This window comes from Chanodichthys erythropterus, chromosome 7, assembly GCF_024489055.1.
Source record: "Chanodichthys erythropterus isolate Z2021 chromosome 7, ASM2448905v1, whole genome shotgun sequence".
Classification (NCBI taxonomy): Eukaryota; Metazoa; Chordata; class Actinopteri; order Cypriniformes; family Xenocyprididae; genus Chanodichthys; species Chanodichthys erythropterus.
Window position 1 is genome coordinate 5,673,211 of NC_090227.1, and position 20,032 is coordinate 5,693,242.

Below are 20,032 nucleotides of genomic sequence, written 5' to 3' on the forward strand. Positions count from 1 at the left end.
TGCCAGACTTTTTACCATTTTTTTTTTTTACAGATTTTATTTTTTTTTTTTTACAATGTAGCACACATCCACACAGATACACAGGATTCACAGCTTCTTCAAGGCAGGAGTTGGTCTGAGGTTTGCTTTGAACAGGAAACTTTCCCAAAACATACTGATAACGTGTTCTTTTCTCTCAGTGAGAGGTACAGACAGTATTCATCATTATTCTCTAGTGCTTGAAGATGACAAGGAAAATAAATGCTTTAACATATGTTGAAGAAGTCATTCAAATAATTTAACACAAAGATAATTGTTGATTAATAACTTAAATATATATATATATATATATATATATATATTGAAGCTGCAGTGGATTCCAGAATTCATATATATATATATATATATATATATATTGAAGCTGCAGTGGATTCCAGAATTCATATATATATATATATGTGTGTGTGTGTGTGTGTGTGTGTGTGTGTGTGTGTGTGTGTGTGTGTGTGTGTGTGTGTGTGAGTTATAAAGTCAGAATTATGAGATATAAACTCGCAATTCTAAAAAAAGTCACTTTTTTTTCCTCAGAACTGGACTTTATAACTCGCAATTATGAGTTTACAGTATATTCTGAGAAAATAACTCAGAATTGCAAGAAAAAAAAATCACAATTGTGAGTTTATATCTCGCAATTCTGAGAAAAGTCAAAATTCTGAGATAAAAGCCACAACTACCTTCTCTTTTTTCAGCGGTGGAAGCAAGCTTCAATATATACATATATAATAATAATAATTATTAGACATATAGAGTACTGTGCAAAAGTCTAAAGGCACATTAGTATTTTCTCCCCAAAAAAAACTGATTAAATCCAGAAGAACTGCCGCAACGTCTCCAAGACACTTGAAGAAACCTACCTGCAAAGCTACCTGAACTATGCACAAGTGTACCTAGAACAAAAGCGGTTTTAAACACAAAGGGTGGTCACACCAAATATTGGTTTGATTTAGTTAATAAAAGTTCATTAATAAATGTGGATACAAAGATCTCGCTGGAATGGCAAAATAATGTTTGGAAATTTAAACTGATTTTTTCTTCTGACACACTACAGCAAAATACATAACTGGCTTAAAACCAAATATATACCAACAAAATATATAACTGGCTCAAAACCGTTTTTGTGTGTGTGTGTGTGTGTGTGTGTGTGTGTGTGTGTGTGTGTGTGTGTGTGTGTGTGTGTGTGAGAGTGTGAGTGTGTGTTATAATACTAACGTGCCTAAGACTTTTGCACAGTACTGTATATAAACTAAAGTTTATCCATTGTAAATACCTTTAGCTGGTGGGTGCAAAGTATTCAGTTTTTGGTAAATTCCATGACGATTTTTCTGTAACCAGCTCCAGAGTGACCAGCTCCATGGTTCAGATAACTAATCGGCAACCTGCACAAGCAAAGATGCGAAATTTTAATCATTTATTTTGAGTACCTTACCTAAGTACCTGCTATTGAGAATGTCTATAGACACACTTACGTCTGTGCATCATTAATAAATGTCTTTGTACAGCTGTATTACAGACGTATAGGCAAAAAAGCCTTTTAAACAGGTTACTGCGTCTTTAAATGGCTCGAACAGGAAGTGGCGTCAAAGGAAAACGCTCTGCGGAAGTGTCCGTCTCTCCGTGTGTTTTCTGCGATGTGTTGTGTGTGATTGAGAGTTTATTGCTTTGATTGTGATGTCGGTGCTCTACATGGATAAATTAAGTCGTGTTTATGCGCGTTATCAGGAGTATGTGAGGACGAACCCGGCGGCCGCGTCTCATCTGGAGAGCACAGTGCGCGCGCTGAGTTACCTGATCGCAGGTGAGAGACTGGATGTCTGTCAAAGTGAAAGTAAACATTCTCTCTGACATCGTGCTAAATTCAAACCTAGATGTATGTTTATTCAGTTATTGTGTTTTAGTCTGCAGTTGTTTGTATTGTGTTGTTATCTTCTGTATTTCTACTTGTTTTTTTATTTCAAAAACATTAAAATTCATCGAACGTATGTGGAATCTATAATTTGCATGCGTCGTGCACATTTCTAAAATTACAACGATTTAATTTTGCCTAATTAACATAAGATATATATTTTAAAAAATTAGGAAATGTTGTTCAAATAGTTTTAGATTAAGTTTGTCATGCCACAATAGGATACAATAGGACTTATCATGCCAACTGCCCGTTTATTGTATGTATCCTTTATTAGTCAAACGTTTGGACAGACCTACTCATTCTTTATTATTAGCTACTATGTTCCACATTTTAGAATAAAATAAGTCATAAAAACTGAAATAACAGAAATTGGAGTATGGAAACTATGACTGCAATGTTAAGCAAATCTATTTTTTATGCTTGAGCTTCTTCAAAGTATCCAGCCTCTAGATTACAGCTCTAGACAGTTTTAGGTGAATTTCTTTGGTTGCACAGAATTATGACTTCAATGTATTGTTCTCATTACAGGTCGCTTCTCAGACTCTCATGAAATCTCAGAGTTGGGTAGGATTCACTGCTTTATATAACCCTTTTTGTTTTATATTTGTATTAATGTTGATGTATGAGCATGCCCTTCTATAAATTGTGTTGTGTTTTATGTGTTTCTCACTTTGATTTGCAGTCTACTCAGCGTCTAACCTGCTAGTGCTGCTGAATGATGGCATCTTACGGAAGAATCTCTCTCGGACATTGCCTGTGGTAATGCATGTTCCTTATTGAGGTCTTATTATACATTAATATATAATTAAAGGTTGTCTTTTTTTCTTTGAGGTCATCTTTTAATGTTAGTGAAGGGTTTTTTGGTTTAATTTTCCACCTTATCTCTGACTCTAGAAATTAAATGGTCCATTTTTGTTGCTGTGACTTTAGGAAGAGTCCCTTTTGCACATGATATGGTCCACTCATTTTGATACATAAAACGATCCACCTTGAATGACGTTGCACAAACATTTAGTCAGGCTGAAAAGTAAACTTCAACTTCTATTTAACATCAGAATGTTTTAGTGTAGTTTTAAATGCTCTTTTTGAACTAGAGAGTAAGTTTTGAGTTCTGACAGTAATGTGTGTGATACTGACAAAATTCTATCAATATTTTCTGGGATTTTGTTTATAAATCTTAAATTTATTTCTAGGGGCTTTTGTTTTTTGTTCTAACCTTACTAGATGTATGCATCTTCTTTTATGTCAATTTCTTGCTTTTAAAGATACAATATGTAAGATTTTTGCAGTAAAATATCCAAAAACCACTAGGCCAGTGATATATATTGTACTCACTTGAGTACCTACAATATCCCCAATGTTTGCAACTATTTGTAAATCGTGAAAAAATTGCAATTTTAACCAAGGCTCCGGGACTCGTGAGGAGTCGCCTGTCAATTGTGTCATACCTGCGTTACCCTCGAATTCTGGTTTTATATTGATATGTAGAAACCATGGACACTTTAATATTTACATGTTTTAATAGACAAGGGAACAACTGGTTTGATATATTTATAGACAGAAAACTAATTATTATTACAGTAAGTGAGTAAGTGAGTAAACCCTAAGTGATAACATTTGTATGTTGTTTAACCATGCAAAGCCATCTGCTTGACAGGACCATACAAATGTGTGGATCTTGTATTAGAGCAGTTAAAATTTGGTGCTTTGAGTACAAATCTCTCATACTGTCCACTAGATGTTCAACATGGCACCTCATGGCAAAGAACTCTCTGAGGATTTGAGAATTAGAATTGTTGCTCTCCACAAAGATGGCATTGGTTATAAGAAGATTGGTAACACCATGAAACTGAGTTACAGTACAGTGGCCAGGGTCATAGAGAGAGGATTTACAAGACTGGTTCCACTCGGAACAGGCCAAAGAAGTTGAGTCCTTGTGCTGTGAGTCAGGTGCAGAAGGCTTCAAAAAAACGTTGCATGAGTGCTGCCAGGGCTGGGCGATACAGCTAAAAGAAATTATCATGATATAATGTTTCATATTGATCGGTATCAATAATTATTCTAAAAAAAATAGTAGAAAAAAATGTTTGAATTTAACATTAAATTTAAGCTAAATAAAATGTAAGCAAATATTTCTTATTTTATATGAAGATTAAATAAATAAGTGTTAAAGAAACTTGAGGCTGCACAATTCTGGATAAATTTAGATTTTTTTGGTTTGTTTTGTTTGTTTCAAACCGAGATCACAATTCTGAATGTAAACTAAACAAAATAATGTAATTTACTAGAGGTTCTGACAAATATTAATTGCTGCAGTCTTTTTTTTAAAAATGTTAAATATATTTGAATTCATTATTTTAAAAAAATCAGTTTGGATATACGATTCAATGATGCCCATAAATACTCTTGTTTCATTACTGGATGTGTGTTGAATGAAAATTCAACGTCAAATACATTTTTAACAGTCGCTTATTGCCACCTGGTAGTAACAATGTAATCGACTAACGTGTCATGTGTCAATTGGCGATTGCGCAACACAGTAACGTGTTTGCTGTTGCTCGTAGGGCGTCTATTTCTGATCCAGCAGGGATGGAGCGAGAGTTGTTCATGCAACCGAACTTCATGTTTGTTTACATTTTAATGCATTTAAGAGAGTTATATCAAACATTTTTTTATATCATTATCGAATAAGACGTACCGTCGATAAATATCGATACCATTTTATCGCCCAGGCTTAGCTGCCAGCATTGCTTTAGAGGTTGCAGAAGCGGAAGGTCAGCTTGTCAGTGTGCTCCAATGCCGCACACTGCAACAAGTTGGTTTGCATGGCTGTCATCCCAGAAGGAAGCCTCTTCTGAAGCTGGCTCACAAGAAAGCCCGCAAACAGTTTGCTGAAGACAACCTGTCCAAGAGCATGAATTACTAGAACCATGTCCTGTGGTCTGATGAGACTAAGATAAACTTGTTTGGCTCAGATGGTGTCCGCCCTGGTGAGGAGTACCAAGAAAACTGTGTCTTGCCTACAGTCAAGCATGGTGGTGGTAGCATCATGGTCTTGGGCTGCATGAATGGCTGTTTCGTTTAGGAACGAAGCAAGTGACACTGTATAAATGGATCATTGAATAACTGATTTGTTCAAAAATGCTGATTCATTCAGGAACTAAACATCGCTGTATGTTGCTTGGATTTTAGGCTTTGTATGGGACTATTTCCACGACCAAAACTGAGCAAAAACAGACAACATTGACCATTTTGTTTCAAAAATCTAACTCACAATATTATTTCTTGTTCATGGAACTGTTGTGTAAAGTATGATCACATTTCTGATCATATTGATATTCAGTAAAAAACAAAACAAAAAAAAAACAGCATGCTTGTGTGGTATTGCCTAACTATATTGAATAAAAATATAAGACAAAAACTCATACAGGAGCTTTTTTGCCTTCATATATTGAATTCTTAGGTCATTATACATGTTCTGGTTTTTGCAAAGTGAGTGACATACTCGATAATGTCAGCTTCCACGTCGTTAAAACAATATCACACACTCCTATCTGACAGTTACATTATGTTTTCATGGTACATCAAGTTCTTTTATCTATTTAAAAATTCAAGAAACTTTGATTCCTCATAAAATGACTCTTCTAAGGCAGTTTTTTCTCTCAATCAAATCACACTTGCATAAGGGACCGATATGTGCATGTGCAGTTGGCATGGCAACCACCATAAAGTTATCTCCGAATGAGAGTTTTCTATTGTGAAACCTTAGAACAGCACAGTCTGTGTCTGCTTCAAGAGAGAAGATTCAAAGTTGCGGCAAGCTTTATTTGTTCAAAGTCACAGCCCACTGCTTTCTTTGACTACACATTGTCAAAAAATGTATTTCCCAAGTCTTTTGCCCCAACTCTGTCACTGTTCTGCAATAGACTTGTTGTTTTCCACATTTTCACCCCACTGATGACAGCCTCGTATTGCTCAAGGTGGCTTTGAAATGGGCAGCATGTGAAATATGCCTGACCCCTTCAACAAGCGCAGTCTGCAAAGATTCTTCATTGTTTTTTTTCTTTTATGTTTGTATTTGAGAGACATATTTGGCTTTGGCTTTGGCTCCATTGGCAGTTGCACAAGAATAAACACATTTAAAGACCGGTATTTTCAGAGCAGCTCAGCCACAGGGACAAGAAGAATGAGTTTGCATTTACAGCCTTGGGCATTTGAACCATGACCTTAATGGACCTCCTTAGAGGCTGTTTGACTTTATATTGAGTTTGTGGTAGTCCAACTAGTCTCCAGCCAGAGAAAATGGAGTAAAAATCTAGTCCTCATTCTCATTCTGGCTTATTCTAGCCAAGAACCACCACTTAGACAGAAAGAGACCGTCTGACTGACATGTAAAGCGCCCAGCCACTGTTCATTTTGTTTCATTTATGGGTGGGTTAAATGTTCTGTAAGCCTTTCGTTCATCTTCGGAACACAAGTGAAGATCTTTTTCATGAAATCTGAAAGATTTCTGTCCTTCCATAGACCGCTACGCAACTACCACTTTGATGCTTCAATAGAGATCGTAAAACTAATCAATATGAATTAAGTGGTTTAGTCCAAATTTTCTGAACAGATTGAGGCTTTTACTCAAGCACAAACATTCATCAGCTCACACATAATTTATGGTAAACGGAAGCTCAAGCATGTTCGCTTGACTTGTGTGAAGCAGTGAGGTTCATTCTCACGTTATGCAGCACGTTTGAGCTTTCGCAAGATCCAATGAGGTTTGTTCTTGCGCGTCAAGCAGGTTCAGTTGAGCTTCTGTGTATGTTCACTGAACAATGCTTATATGTGAATAAAAGCCTAAAATTTTGACTAAACTGCTCAATTCATGTTTTTATAGTTTTACGATCTGTAACACAGCTCATACATACGGGAAGAAGGAGGCGGGAACCGGCGAACATTTAACAAACTTTAATACCAAAATAAACAAAGAACAAAACGAAAGTAATGCCGGCAGACCCTCGCGGACGTCTGCTGGTCGCACAAATATAATAAAACATAAAATAATATCCAGGCCTGCTCCTCTCTCGTCCTTCACTGTCGTCGCTCCTCCTTTTATGCTCCCGGAGCTCCTCCGTGAGAGACTCAAGGCCGGTGCGCCTCGCAGGTGGGGCTCATTAACTCTTGCGCCGTTCCCTCATGGCTCTCGCCCGCCCTGGTCGCCACATACCCACATACATATAGGCGGCCGCAGCTCCTGGGGGTAAGGACAGACGAGATGAGAGAAAGGAGACGGAAGCGAGGGGAGCGACAGGACGGGAGAAGGGAGAGAGGAAAAAGATTCTGGGTCCGGTTCCCAGACACACTGCCACTCGGTCCTCAGCTTGCCGAGAGGCTTTTCCTCGCAGTGCCATGCGATGGCACTGGACGTTCGGTAGACGGCCCAATCCTCGACCGCCTCCTGGTGGCCGGCGATGGCTCCTCCGGCTCAGGGCAGCCGGCAGCGAGTCCCCCGTCCCCTGCTCCTCCCCTTCACGGCGGACGGCAGCAGGCTTCGGCCCACGGTGGTCAGCGGCGACTCCTCCGCTCCCTCCTGGATGGCAGCCACCCCACCTCGTCCCAGGAGCATGGCATCTGGGTCTCCGTCCCACCTTTCACAAGGCTCCAGTACCACCGCCTTGGGCAGCCTCTCGCGGTCTTCACTCCCGCGCTGCCCGAACTCCGCAGCACCGCGATCCCCCTCAGCAGGGCTCTCCAACAGCATGTCCCTTCTTCCTCCCGGGTTTCGGCACCAATGTAACACAGTTCGTATATACGGGAAGGAGGAGGCGAGAACCGGCGAACATTTAACAAACTTTAATACCAAAATAAACAAAGAACAAAACGAAAGTAATGCCGGCAGACCCTCGCGGACATCTGCCGGTCACACAAACATAATAAAACATAAAATAATATCCAGGCCTCGTCCTTCACTGTCGTTGCTCCTCCTTTTATGCTCCCAGAGCTCCTCCGTGAGAGACTCAAGGCCAGTGGGGCTCATTAACTATCGCGCCACCGGCCTCGCACCGTTCCCTCACAGCTCTCGCCCGCCCTGATCGCCACACGATCTCTTTATGAACTTTTTGAAGCGTCAAAGTCGTAGTTGCGTAGCTGTCAATGGAGGGACAGAAAGTTCTCAGATTTCATCAAAAATATCTTAATTTGTGTTCCGAAGATGAACAAAGGTCTTATGGGTTTGGAACGACGTGAGGGTGAATAATTAATGACAGAATTTTTATTTTTTGGGTGAACTAACCCTTTAAGACTTTCGAAACACAAACAATCTTCAAAACACAAATGAAGGTATTTTTAATGAAATCTGAGAGATTTCTGTCCCGCCACTAAATGTCAATCATCCAAAACTCTGACACTTCAAAATGTTCACAAAGAGATTGTAAAAAAAAATCCATATGAATCGAGTTGTTTAAATTCTTAAGTCTTAAGAGATATGATCACTTTATGTAATGAACGCATTTAATTTAGGCTTTTATTCACACATAAACATTAAGCAAACAAGAGTTGTTGTGACACACAAGAACAAACCCCAAAACCCTCATGTTAACCAAATTTAAGTTTGCTAAAAAAAAAAACCCAGTAAATTTAATGTGTTCATTATATAAAGAGATTGTTTGATTTGTGTCTCTTCAGAAGACTTGGATTAAACTGCTCAATTCATATGGATGTCTTTTACAATCTTTTTATGAATGTTTTGAAGTGCCAGAGTTTTGGGTGAACAGACTTTCAGTGGAAGAACATAAATCTCTCAGACTTAGTTAAAAATATCTTCATTTGTGTTTCGAAGATGAATGAAAGTCTTATGGGTTTGGAACGACATGAGGGTGAGTAATTTTCATTTTTGGGTGAATTATCACTTTAATCTAAAATGGATTAAAACACAATAATAAAGAACTTTAATAATTAATTTTAATAATGACATGCTAAGGCTGAGACTACAGCACGGCTAACCTCTTTCCTTTTGGACCGTGTGTGTGTGTGTGTGTGTGTGTGTGTGTGTGTGTGTGTGTGTGTAGTCTCTTTCTCAACAGAAGCTGTTAACCTGGTTGTCAGTACTGGAGTATGTGGAGGTTTTCACTGAGATGGGGGCCGCCAAGCTGTGGGGGGAGGCTGGACGTTGGCTTGTTATTGTTCTTATTCAGATTGCCAAGTAAGGACCCTGTTTTCAGAGGTAGTATGCTTAAAGGAGTAGTTCACCAAAAGGACATATCAATTATGCACCATCATGTCATTTCATGTATGACTTTAGCTGAATGTCCTGGGTGCTCTTTTCCATACAAAAAAAGTGAATGAAGACATGCACTCCAAATGAAACTCAAAAGAGGACACAAAAAACACCATTAAAGTATCACAGTCCATATGATTCCTTAAGCTGTGCAAAACACAAATATTTAAGTTGTTATTTTATGAATATCCTTCTGCTGTAGCTCTTATTCAGGACAGAATTGTCATGTTGAGTTGAACTAACACTTAATCTGATAATTATCGCTGTGGCCTCATTTCTATTGTCCTATTTTGCCATTCTCTCATGTGTTTTCAGAGCGATTCTGCGCTGTCTCCTGCTTTTCTGGTACAAATCGGGCATCCAGACATCACCACCTATAATTCCTCTGGACAGGGACTCTCAGCTCTGTAGTCAAGGTGAGATGTCATAGACAAGAACCACAAGCGTATTAATATTTGAAAAAATGTTTGCAAAAATAACTAGAAAAGACTTCATTAAAAAAGTCACTTTTCACTTCATGGTCACAATTGACCGCCATAAGAAATGAATAGGAAATATGAAAATACAATTCTAGTGCGAAAAAATACAAAAGTAAGGTCTTTGATCATGTCAGAATATATCCAAATGAAAACTTAATCAAAGTAAGTAATTAAGTCTTAAAATGCTCTTATAAGCAACTAGGGAATAGTGTTGTCAAAAGAACGGACTTCGGTTCCAAGTCGGTACTGAAATTTTAAAAATGTTGCGCTTTGAGTGCTGTTGAGCGGATTCATAAACACCTCTGATTGGCCATTGTGTTGACACGCTCATCAGATATATCTTTGATTGGCTACAATGACCAAAGCTTCAAAAACATTGTAAATGTAGTCATTAATGACACTCTTCACCGAGCGCTTGCACAGATACACATGGGAGTGTTTGAAAGCAGCCATCCGCTGATAGACACCTGCTTTCAAAGGCTCCTGCTCCCGCTTTCATAACGCTTTCAAATTCAAACACTTCCATGTGCTTTCAAACACTCCCGTCCGTTGATCATTGTAGCCAATCACAGACATATCCGATGAGCGCGTCAACACAATGGCCAATCAGGTGTTTACGAATCCGCTCATCATATTTTTAAAATTTCAGCACCGATTGGTAAATGAGTACTCTACTAGGGAAAATACCCCCTATATTTATATATATATAAAATAATTACTTTGATGCACAACAAAAAAAACAAGTCATTTTACCTCAACAGAGGATGCGATTTGATAATTAACCAGTGGACAAATTTATATATTGCGAACCAATATATATTGATAGACAGACAGACATTGGATTTTAAATAACTTTGATCTATAAATCTAATGTCTCTCGCTTTATCTATCAATGTATATTGGTCCACAATATATAAATTGTCCACTAGTTAATTATCAAATCGCATCCTCTGCGTTTTTTGTTGTGCATCAAGGGATTTATTCGGTAAATGTGTTTCCATTGTAGTTTACGCACGTCTTGTTATCTGATAAAAAATTATCTGCATCAGTTGATTCCATTCACTTTTTATGTGCATTTTTATAATTTATGCCATTTTCATGCAGCCTAATTTTAATGCAATATCCCAAAATTCACATAAAAATAGGTGGATGGAAACATTGGAAACACATCACGTTCAATATCTTGGTTACTAAAGCAGAAAGTATAGTTGAATACGCGCATAGTTGAATGCACACCCTTGCAAAGTATAATTCACTTAACTCGTACATGTACACAGGCATTCAATGCATGTGCGTTGCGAAAAATTGCAATACCCTTATGAGTGACACCCATGTAAACATCTTTGAATTCTTTCATGCTAGAGTTGTACAAATGAGGCTACTTTCTGACCTCTTCACACAATCTCTCATCTGTGTTGAATTCCGGTCTGTTCTGTTTATGCAGTCTTTCTTTGACTACCTTGGGAATCGACAACCCCAGGGCATGGTTACTACCTTGTGGATAAAGTAATTACTGCAAAAAAATTGAATGCGGATGTGCAACCTGCACGTACAAAAATGCAGTGGTGCATTTTCAGTATTCTCGTACCATTCTGATGATGAAATATTCCGTCGCGCTGTACACTGACCCCCTATCCATCCTATGCATAAAAATTGAAGTATACTTTGGCCTTAAGTGTTCCTGAAGCTCACACAGTAGAGTGCAGTGCTAGCAACGCCAAGGTCATAGGTTTAATTCACAAAGAATGCAAGAATTGATCAAATATATGTGAATAAAAGTATGCCAAATGCAAAAATCTAACACAAAGGATTCAAACTCAAAAGTCAGAGTTAATTTATTGTTATTTTCCACTGCATGACAGGCAACGAAAACAACTGAAGTGTCTCTGGAAACCGCCGTGTAGGGTATTTAGCACAGTCACAACAAACAATTAACGCACAACAATAAGTACAAAAACACTCCCACTGATGACAGTAAATAAACAGTGTGTGAGACAATAAGAGCAGTGTATTGCCTGTGCAAGATAAGCTGTCATTGTGTAATTGAGTATTGTGTAGGGCTCAGTAAGAGCCTGTGGAGTTACTGCAGTTTGCCCTTGAACGTAACACCGGGAGACCCAAAGGGAACTGTCTGTTCCTGCAGTCCGTGTACGGTGGGTTCTTTATATCAAAAAGTGATTTCCTGCGCACCGCTCATACATTGAACTTCCTACACAGAGAACAATACAGAAGAAGGTGATGAGGACACTTCTTTTGTGGGCCAGCGTTCAGGAAGAGTGGTCCGACCACTGGGAAGCGGTAAGACTTGGCAATAGCCATCGCTTCTGTATAGTGCGTCCTTTTTCATTTGATCCTTTTCCAGTGTGTGAAAAAGTTCTATGCCATTATAAAAATGTATTGTCCATTTTTTTTTTGTCCTAGCACCATCATTACAGTCTCGTCTTTGGGGTCTTCCTCAAAAAAAGAACACAAGTAGGAATCAGGAAGAGGAGCTCCACTCAAGTCCGACTCCTCTTGGTCTGCAGGAAACCATCGCCGAGTCCCTGTACATCGCAAGACCGCTTGTACATTGTATCCTTTCTACTAATTGTCTTTTATGACAGTTTTCACAACAATATCCGTGTAATATTATCCCGGATAGTTGAATAGTTCATTTATTCCCAGGAGAGTGGAACAATTGGAAAACTCGCATATGTTGGAATTAGCTGTTGTAAGATTAGTGCTTGCATGTTCGGACTAATACTGATGCTTGGTTTTTAAGTGTTATTTTATGTGACCTGCTACACATTTTCTTTACAAATTCTTCCATGAAAAAGGGATGCTCTAATGCAGTGGTTCTCTTTTTTTTTTTTTTTTTAATCCAAGGCCTCCTTTTTTCCAAAATTATTATTTGAAGGCCAACACTAGTTTCTGTAAATTACATTTCATAAGTTTTAAGAGTTGATTGTTTTTCAGGGTTACCACTTTTTAACCAATGGCTTTTCCAGTTATTCGTGGTTTACTGGATTAGGATTAAGGTTAAGGATATTTTAAGTCAGCATAAAATGATAGTTGCGATAATCTTTTCTTCCCTACTGCGACGTATGTCCAAGTGAAACTGCTTCTCAGAGAATAAAAAATGTTGTGCGGGACTTGATTATGTCCATATGGAATTGATTGTATGTTTGTGGTTCGCTATTGGTTGATCTCATGTAATTGACAGGTTGCCCCGCCCTCGTGCCAGTAAACATGTCATCAGAGATGAGATTTCGCTGCAAAGGGGAGGGGAAGATATTTTGATTAAAAAGAGCGCAAGAAATAAAAACAAATAATGATGTGCACGGATAAATCAGTTAATAAATACTGCAATATTCCATAAAAAAAACAATTGTTCATTTTGATTTCATTGGGAATTTAATTTCTACTCAATACAATATTTTAGAGTTTGGTATAACTGCAAAAATGTATGTTCATTATAAAATCCATGAAGTTTTAAGATGATCAGTGGTGATGAAATTGTTGGTGACCCATCATCCTTAATATTTGTAAGTGACTAGTCTTGGGATTTGCGGAAAACGTTCCTGGAAGCCTTGGATCATCTCTGGTCTCTTAGAGATAACCAGGTACAGAGTGCTTAAGTTTGCACCTCTCTCTCCCTCATCCTCTCTCTCTCTTTGCTGTCTCTCTCAGTGTGTGTGTGTGAAGATTTAAAAAAGTTCAATCTGATGCTGTTTTCTGTCCAGTTTCAGTCTGTTGAGTGACACCAAGGCGCTGAACCGCAGAGAGCGCGCTGAGATGAGGAGACGGGCTTTCCTTCTCCTCTACTACCTGCTCCGCTCCCCCTTCTATGACCGATACTCTGAGTCAGTGTCTCCTTTATTGCATCCACTGTTTTGTTCAAATCCTTATGCTTGAGTATTAATCTTTGGTGAGTAACTCAGCATGCACAATTTGTGCTACAAACATGAATGATACCTCAAATTGTGCAGTGCTTGAGAAGAGTTGTTTTCTATGCAAACAGAATTAAAATTTTCACTTGACAGACAATGAAATTGGTCAAATAAGATCTGATATAGGCTTAGCAACCACTCGGAACACCCTAGCAACCGATTAAGGCCCTATATAATAACTGCAAAGTTTTCGTTCTTTGCTTAGGGGTAAAAATAAGTTTGCATATAATACCTTTGCAGCAATAAAGGGTACAACAGGAATAAAGGCACACCTTAATTGCTTTTCACTACACCCATTATGTATGATTGCAGAAAAAATATACATGTTTGTATTGAACATTTATGGAGCAACAGATTTTGTGTGAAGATAAATCATAAAAGTGATTAAAATAAATTATATTTTATTATTACATGATTAATATCATAATTGTTTCATTTTAAATATGGTGATTATCAAGGTGGACACCCATCTTAATATATGATATTTAACATCTGAATCTAACCATGTCATGTCAACAAATGGAAAAGTCAGCCAGCTGTTTATTATCATGTTAATTATTGTGCCTTTCGCCCCAACAGCAGGTGCACCTTTATTCCAAATATTATACTTTTACATATTCTGTTGCTTTAATTACATTGAATAAAACTGAAAATCATTAAGAAGACCTTTGTCTCAAAATATATTCAGTCATTTTTAGTGATTCTCATGTGCTACTTACATCTACAACATTTATATATATATATAAAAAAAAAAAAAAATATATATATATATATATATATATATATATATATATATATATATATATATATATATATATATATATATATATATATATATATATATATATATATATATATATTAGATCAAATTAGCACAGAATCGTGTTAAAGATCAGCCAAATTTTCATGTGCATCTTGAAAAGCGGATGTTTTGGAAAGTGCTGCAGCAAAAATGGTTTAGTGATTTAGAGAAAATAAAATCAAAGGCCCCTTTTACCCCTTTGAGCAGCATTCTCATGAATATGTAAATATTAGCTGGTTACTTTCCTCTTGATAACAAAATAAATACACAACAAAAATGACAGCGGTTCGAAAACAGCAGTTAAGCAAACATCTGATCATAGTTATGTGCATATGTTTGCACCATCTCCAGTCATGTCACATTTATTTATATAGCAATTTATACAATAGATTGCTTTAAAACAAGCAGTTTTATAGTATTAAACATGAAAAATGGTGTCAGCATAGCTTTCAGTTAGATTTACAACTTAAGTTTCTACTATAAAGCAGCTCTCCAGTGTGTTCATGTTACTCGCTTCTGACCTCAACGGACTAAACGGAAGAAATGAACCGGAGATTTTCAAGTCAAAGAAGGCGGAGCCTCAGAGCCACACCTACTTTTTGCATCATCGCCATTGAACCAATGATAGTTTGAAGGTGTTAACCAGCCAGAGTGAACTTTTCAGGAAAGTTTGCCTTGGCAAGCTGGTTCAAACTCCACACGAACTTTGTTTTGCCCTGAATTTGTTCAAAATTATGTCACACCGGTTATTTCTTCAATTTTGCTTGAAGTATATTGAGTCACCAGAAAATATAAATATGGATTTTTATAAGATTTTATCTAGATTTCACAACACACTATAACTGCATAATGGGGCTTTTTGTTCCCAGATCTAATGTCTCTCTTACACTCACAGGACGAAGATCCTCTTCCTCCTTCGCTTCTTGGCAGATTACGTTCCCGGAGTTGGTTTGGTTGCACGTAAGTAGCATATCCATCTCACCCAGTGGATGTTCAATGCTGTCACACTAAAAGCTTTAAAAAAGCTCGGAGATATGTGCTGACTGGATTTCTTTTCCTGTCCTTTCAGGTCCACTGATGGAGTACTTGCCCATTTGGCAGAAGATCTACTTTTATAACTGGGGCTGACATCAGAGTGAATCTTTCACAGGTCTGCGCCGCCAAAATGTTAGTAGAATGAGATGAAGCCATTTAGAGGATGCTACAGCGACACAAGGACTCAAATCACACCTGTGCCAGAACATTACCACATTTATCGAGGAGCTTTGCAGTCAGTGAGTAACAGATGCACTGCTGGCCTCTGAGAATATATATCTGGATAGTGATTTTCCGATTGCTGTTTTTCTTATCTCTTTTAGCTTTCACATAATTTTATGCATCTGAGCCTTTTTCCACCATTTTGTTTTTTTTTTTGCACTTACACACATCTGTTCTCAAATGAATTTTGGCCAAACTTCAATCTCTCTTATCCCGTAATCTATCCCTCAACATGAATGCCTTCCTTTTCATTTAGATGTTTATTTCCAGGGAACGGTTTTATTGAACACAATAATTGACTGGCTGAAATGAAATCAATTAGACGGTCTCGTTTTTGTTTTTTTCTGTCCGGTTCATCCTCAGAGTTTTGAGGAACGGATGGGATGAAGCTGAATCTGATACTTTTTAATTGTAGCTACATTTGCTCATAAAATGGAATAATCCATCAATGATAAATTGTTTCACAGGACTCCAATAAGGTACGTAAACCAGCATTGTGAGCGTGTTTTTTTTCACTGTGTGAAATAAACTCATTCGAGTCTCTGTTTGAAAGCCCATCATTATTTTGATTAAAAGACCTGAAGCAAAAATAAAAAGCATGACTGTTTTGAAATGCTGAAAGTGTGAAATTGGATAATTGGTTTTGTATATACCTCTGTGCATTTAATAAATCTTTAAATAATAAGAGTCCTCATGCCTCAAGTGTTTTCCATCAGAAAGCAGAATTTATAATGCTGCTAAATGCTACTCGTACACCTATGGGCCATAACTCAAAGCCTGATCGCAGTGTTTTCGTTCAGCTTTTCAAATGAATGTTTGAATTAAACATAAATGTGATGTATGTCCTCCAGATTCATGGAGTCCCAGCAACCCCCTCCCTGTGCTGTAGTATATATGCTTGTGAAAAAATCCCTGAACTACAGTTTCAGCAATGCTGAAGATGATAAACTGCTTCCGGAAGGAAGGCGAAAAAAAATTTCCTCATGGACCTGAGTTAGGAACAGCCAAGCTATCCATTATATATCCCTGTGGGGTTAAAAAAGACATCTCTCTTGAATTGTGCCCCTAGATACTCACTAGCTCCCCATTGCAATCTATCTATCTCTTTCCTGCTGTGTGTGTATATTTTGGGATTTACCCTGATCCACCAGTGGTTTTGTAAGATTGCACATAACATAGTCATGTATCCTGTTTAACTACTGTATATTGCAATTAGTGTATTCAATTCTAAAGCTTTTTCACCAGCAGCAAAATTACCTTCCATGTGGGGAAGGGATCAATATCTAAATCAATTTAAAAACAATTAAACCTTTATAGAGTTCATTAATCACGCCTAGAATTGATTTTCTGATTAAATGAATTTGGTTTTGTTGTGTTCCCTATAAATTATTTCATTGACACAAATGAATACATGTAAAGTAACACACAGCCTTGTCAGGTATATACAGTGCCTTGCGAAAGTATTCATACCCCTTCATTTTTTTTTTTCACATTTTATTTTGCAGACTTATGCTAAACTGTTTGATGTGGGAAAAAGTCATTTAAATCTACACTCCATACACCATAATGACAAAGCAGATTTGTGATAACTTTGTCAATTTATTAAAAATAAAAAATAATGCATTGCATAAGTACTTGTACCCTTTTCTGAGACACTTGAAATTTAGCTCAGGAACATTCCAATTTCACTTGTAGATGTGTGCCTTTCCAAATCATACCCATTCCGTTGAAATTTGCATGAGTTAAATGAGTTCTTAACCTGTGCAAATTCAATTGAATTGGTATGATTTGGAAAAGCACACACCCCTCAATAAAAGGTGGAAATGCATATCAGAGCAAAAACCAAGCCATAAGGTCAAAAGAACTGACTGTAGAGCTCAGAGAATGATTGTGTCAAGAGAGATCTGGGGAAGACTACAAAAAAACAAAACAAAAATTCTGCTGCATTGAAGCTTTACAGAAACATGTGGCCTTAAAGGTGCCATCGAACGTTTTTTACAAGATGTAATATAAGTCTAAGGTGTCCCCTGAATGTGTCTGTGAAGTTTCAGCTCAAAATACCCCATAGTTTTTTTTTTATTCGTTTTTTTTAACTGCCTATTTTGGGGCATCATTAACTATGCACCGATTCAGGTTGCGGCCCCTTTAAATGCTCATGCTCCCCACCCACGGAGCTCGCGCTTGCCTTAAACAGTGCATAAACAAAGTTTACACAGCTAATATAACCCTCAAAATGGATCAAAATGTTCATCATGCATACTGCATGCAAGCGTCGGATTATGTGAGTATTGTATTTATTTGGATGTTTACATTTGATTCTGAATGAATTTGAGGCTGTGCTCCGTGGCTAACGGCTAATGCTACATTGTTGGAGAGATTTATAAAGAATGAAGTTGTGTTTATGAATTATACAGACTGCAAGTGTTTAATAATGAAAATAGCGACGGCTGTTGTCTCCGTGAATACAGGAAGAAACGATGGTAACATTAACCACATGTAACATTACATTATCAACATGCTAACGAAACATTTAGAAAGACAATTTGAAGACAATCAAGTCGCGTCACAGTCAGTGTTATGTTGAGATTCGCCTGTTCTTCAGAGGCCTTTTAAACAAATGAGATTTATATAAGAAGGAGGAAACAATGGAGTTTGAGACTCACTGTATGTCATTTCCATGTATTGAACTCTTGTTATTCAACTACGCCAAGATAAATTCAATTTTTAATTCTAGGGCACCTTTAATAACAACTCAGACTCTTCCTAGAGATGGTCTCCTGGCCAAACTGAGCAATCGATGGAGAAGGGCCTTTGTTAGAATGGTGACAAAGAAGCTGATGGTCACTAGTTGAACTCTATGATCATATGTGGAGATTGGAGAAATCTACAGAAGGACAAACATCACTGCAACACTCCACCAATTTGGGCTTTATGGCAGTGTGGTCAAGGCTCTCCTCTGTGAAGACACATGAAAACCCACTTGGAATTTGCAAAACAGCATGTAAAGGACTCTCTCAGACTGTGAGAAACAAGAATCTCTGGTCTGATGAACCTCATTTCCGAGCATCATTTCTAGAGGAAACCAGGCACTGCTCATCGCCTGCACAATACCATCCCAGCAGTAAAGTGTGGTGGTAGCAGTATTGTGCTGTGGGGGTGTTTTTCAGTGGCAGGGACTGGGGACTTGTCAGGGTAGAAGGAAAGCTCAATGCAGCAAAATATAGAGTTAGCCTTAATGAAAACCTAGTCCAGAGCATTCAGAACCTTGGACTGGGCAGAAGGTTCACCTTTCAACAGGACAATGACCCTAAGCACACAGCTAAGACAATAAAAGAATGGCTTATGAACAACTCTGGCCTTGTCCCAAATGGCACATTCCGGCCTTGTGGACTTCCTCAGAGTCCAGACTTTGGTGACGTCATGTAGTGCAGACCTATAGCGCCCTTGGCGCGAGTCCACAAGGGCGCATTGAGAGGTATTTTTGGGACAGACTCGATCGTCATATTCAATACGCTAGTAGTGTAAGTATATAACAATTAGTTCAAACTTTGACCTGTGGAGGGCAGTAATGCACTTAGCAGTGTCTACACTGCCGGAATTCTAATAGAGAAGAAGAAGAAGAGAGGTAGTTCAAGATGAGCATTTATTGTTAAAACATAGAAGTTTTTTTTTGTTTGTTTTAGAAAATAAGCAATGGTTTCTCTAGAAAAGACCCTTATTCCTCATCTGGGATTGTGTAGAACGTTTTGAAGCTGCAATGAAACTATAATTTTGACCTTCAACTGTTTGGGCTCCATTGAAGTCCACTATAAGGAGAATAATCCTGGAATGTTTTCATCAAAAAACTTAATTTCTTTTCGACTGAAGAAAGAAAGACATGAACATCTTGGATAACATGGGGGTGAGTAAATTATCAGGAAATTTTCATTTGAAAGTGAACTAATCCTTTAATGTCTCTTTAATTAGTCCATCTGCCAAAACAGATTCTAGAAGCATCAAAGGGTAAATGAGTTTTTCCCAAAAAAGATCAATCAAAAATATCAACAAAAAAAAAACAAGAGGGATTTACCAAAAAAAAAAAAAAAAAAAAACCGAGAGATTGGTCCCATCAAACACTGAGAACAGAGGAACAAAAATACACACAGGAAGCGAGGCACAGGTGAGAACAATAACACATGATACAATGACAGGAAACTGAAATGAAACACACTGAGGGCCTCTAGTGGCTAAAACTACTCCAAAAACCTAACTCTATCTATCTATCTATCTATCTATCTACATATTTTAATAACTTTCGGAAGCTTACATATTGTTGATTTTTATAAAGCAACCATATAAACATATATATGGAATATA

The 20,032-nt window shown here is 37.7% G+C and overlaps 1 protein-coding gene across 1 annotated transcript; it reads left to right on the plus strand.

Annotated features, from left to right (window-relative positions):
- Positions 1–1,631: 1,631 nt before the first annotated feature.
- On the plus strand, positions 1,632–16,444 carry pex16 (peroxisomal biogenesis factor 16). The gene is made up of 11 exons (XM_067388955.1): positions 1,632–1,834; positions 2,474–2,509; positions 2,628–2,704; positions 9,001–9,134; positions 9,525–9,625; positions 11,906–11,986; positions 12,110–12,259; positions 13,218–13,290; positions 13,411–13,530; positions 15,315–15,379; positions 15,489–16,444. The coding sequence occupies exons 1-11, from the start codon at positions 1,708–1,710 to the stop codon at positions 15,545–15,547; spliced, it is 1,023 nt and encodes a 340-aa protein (XP_067245056.1). The 5' UTR covers positions 1,632–1,707; the 3' UTR covers positions 15,548–16,444.
- Positions 16,445–20,032: the final 3,588 nt, after the last annotated feature.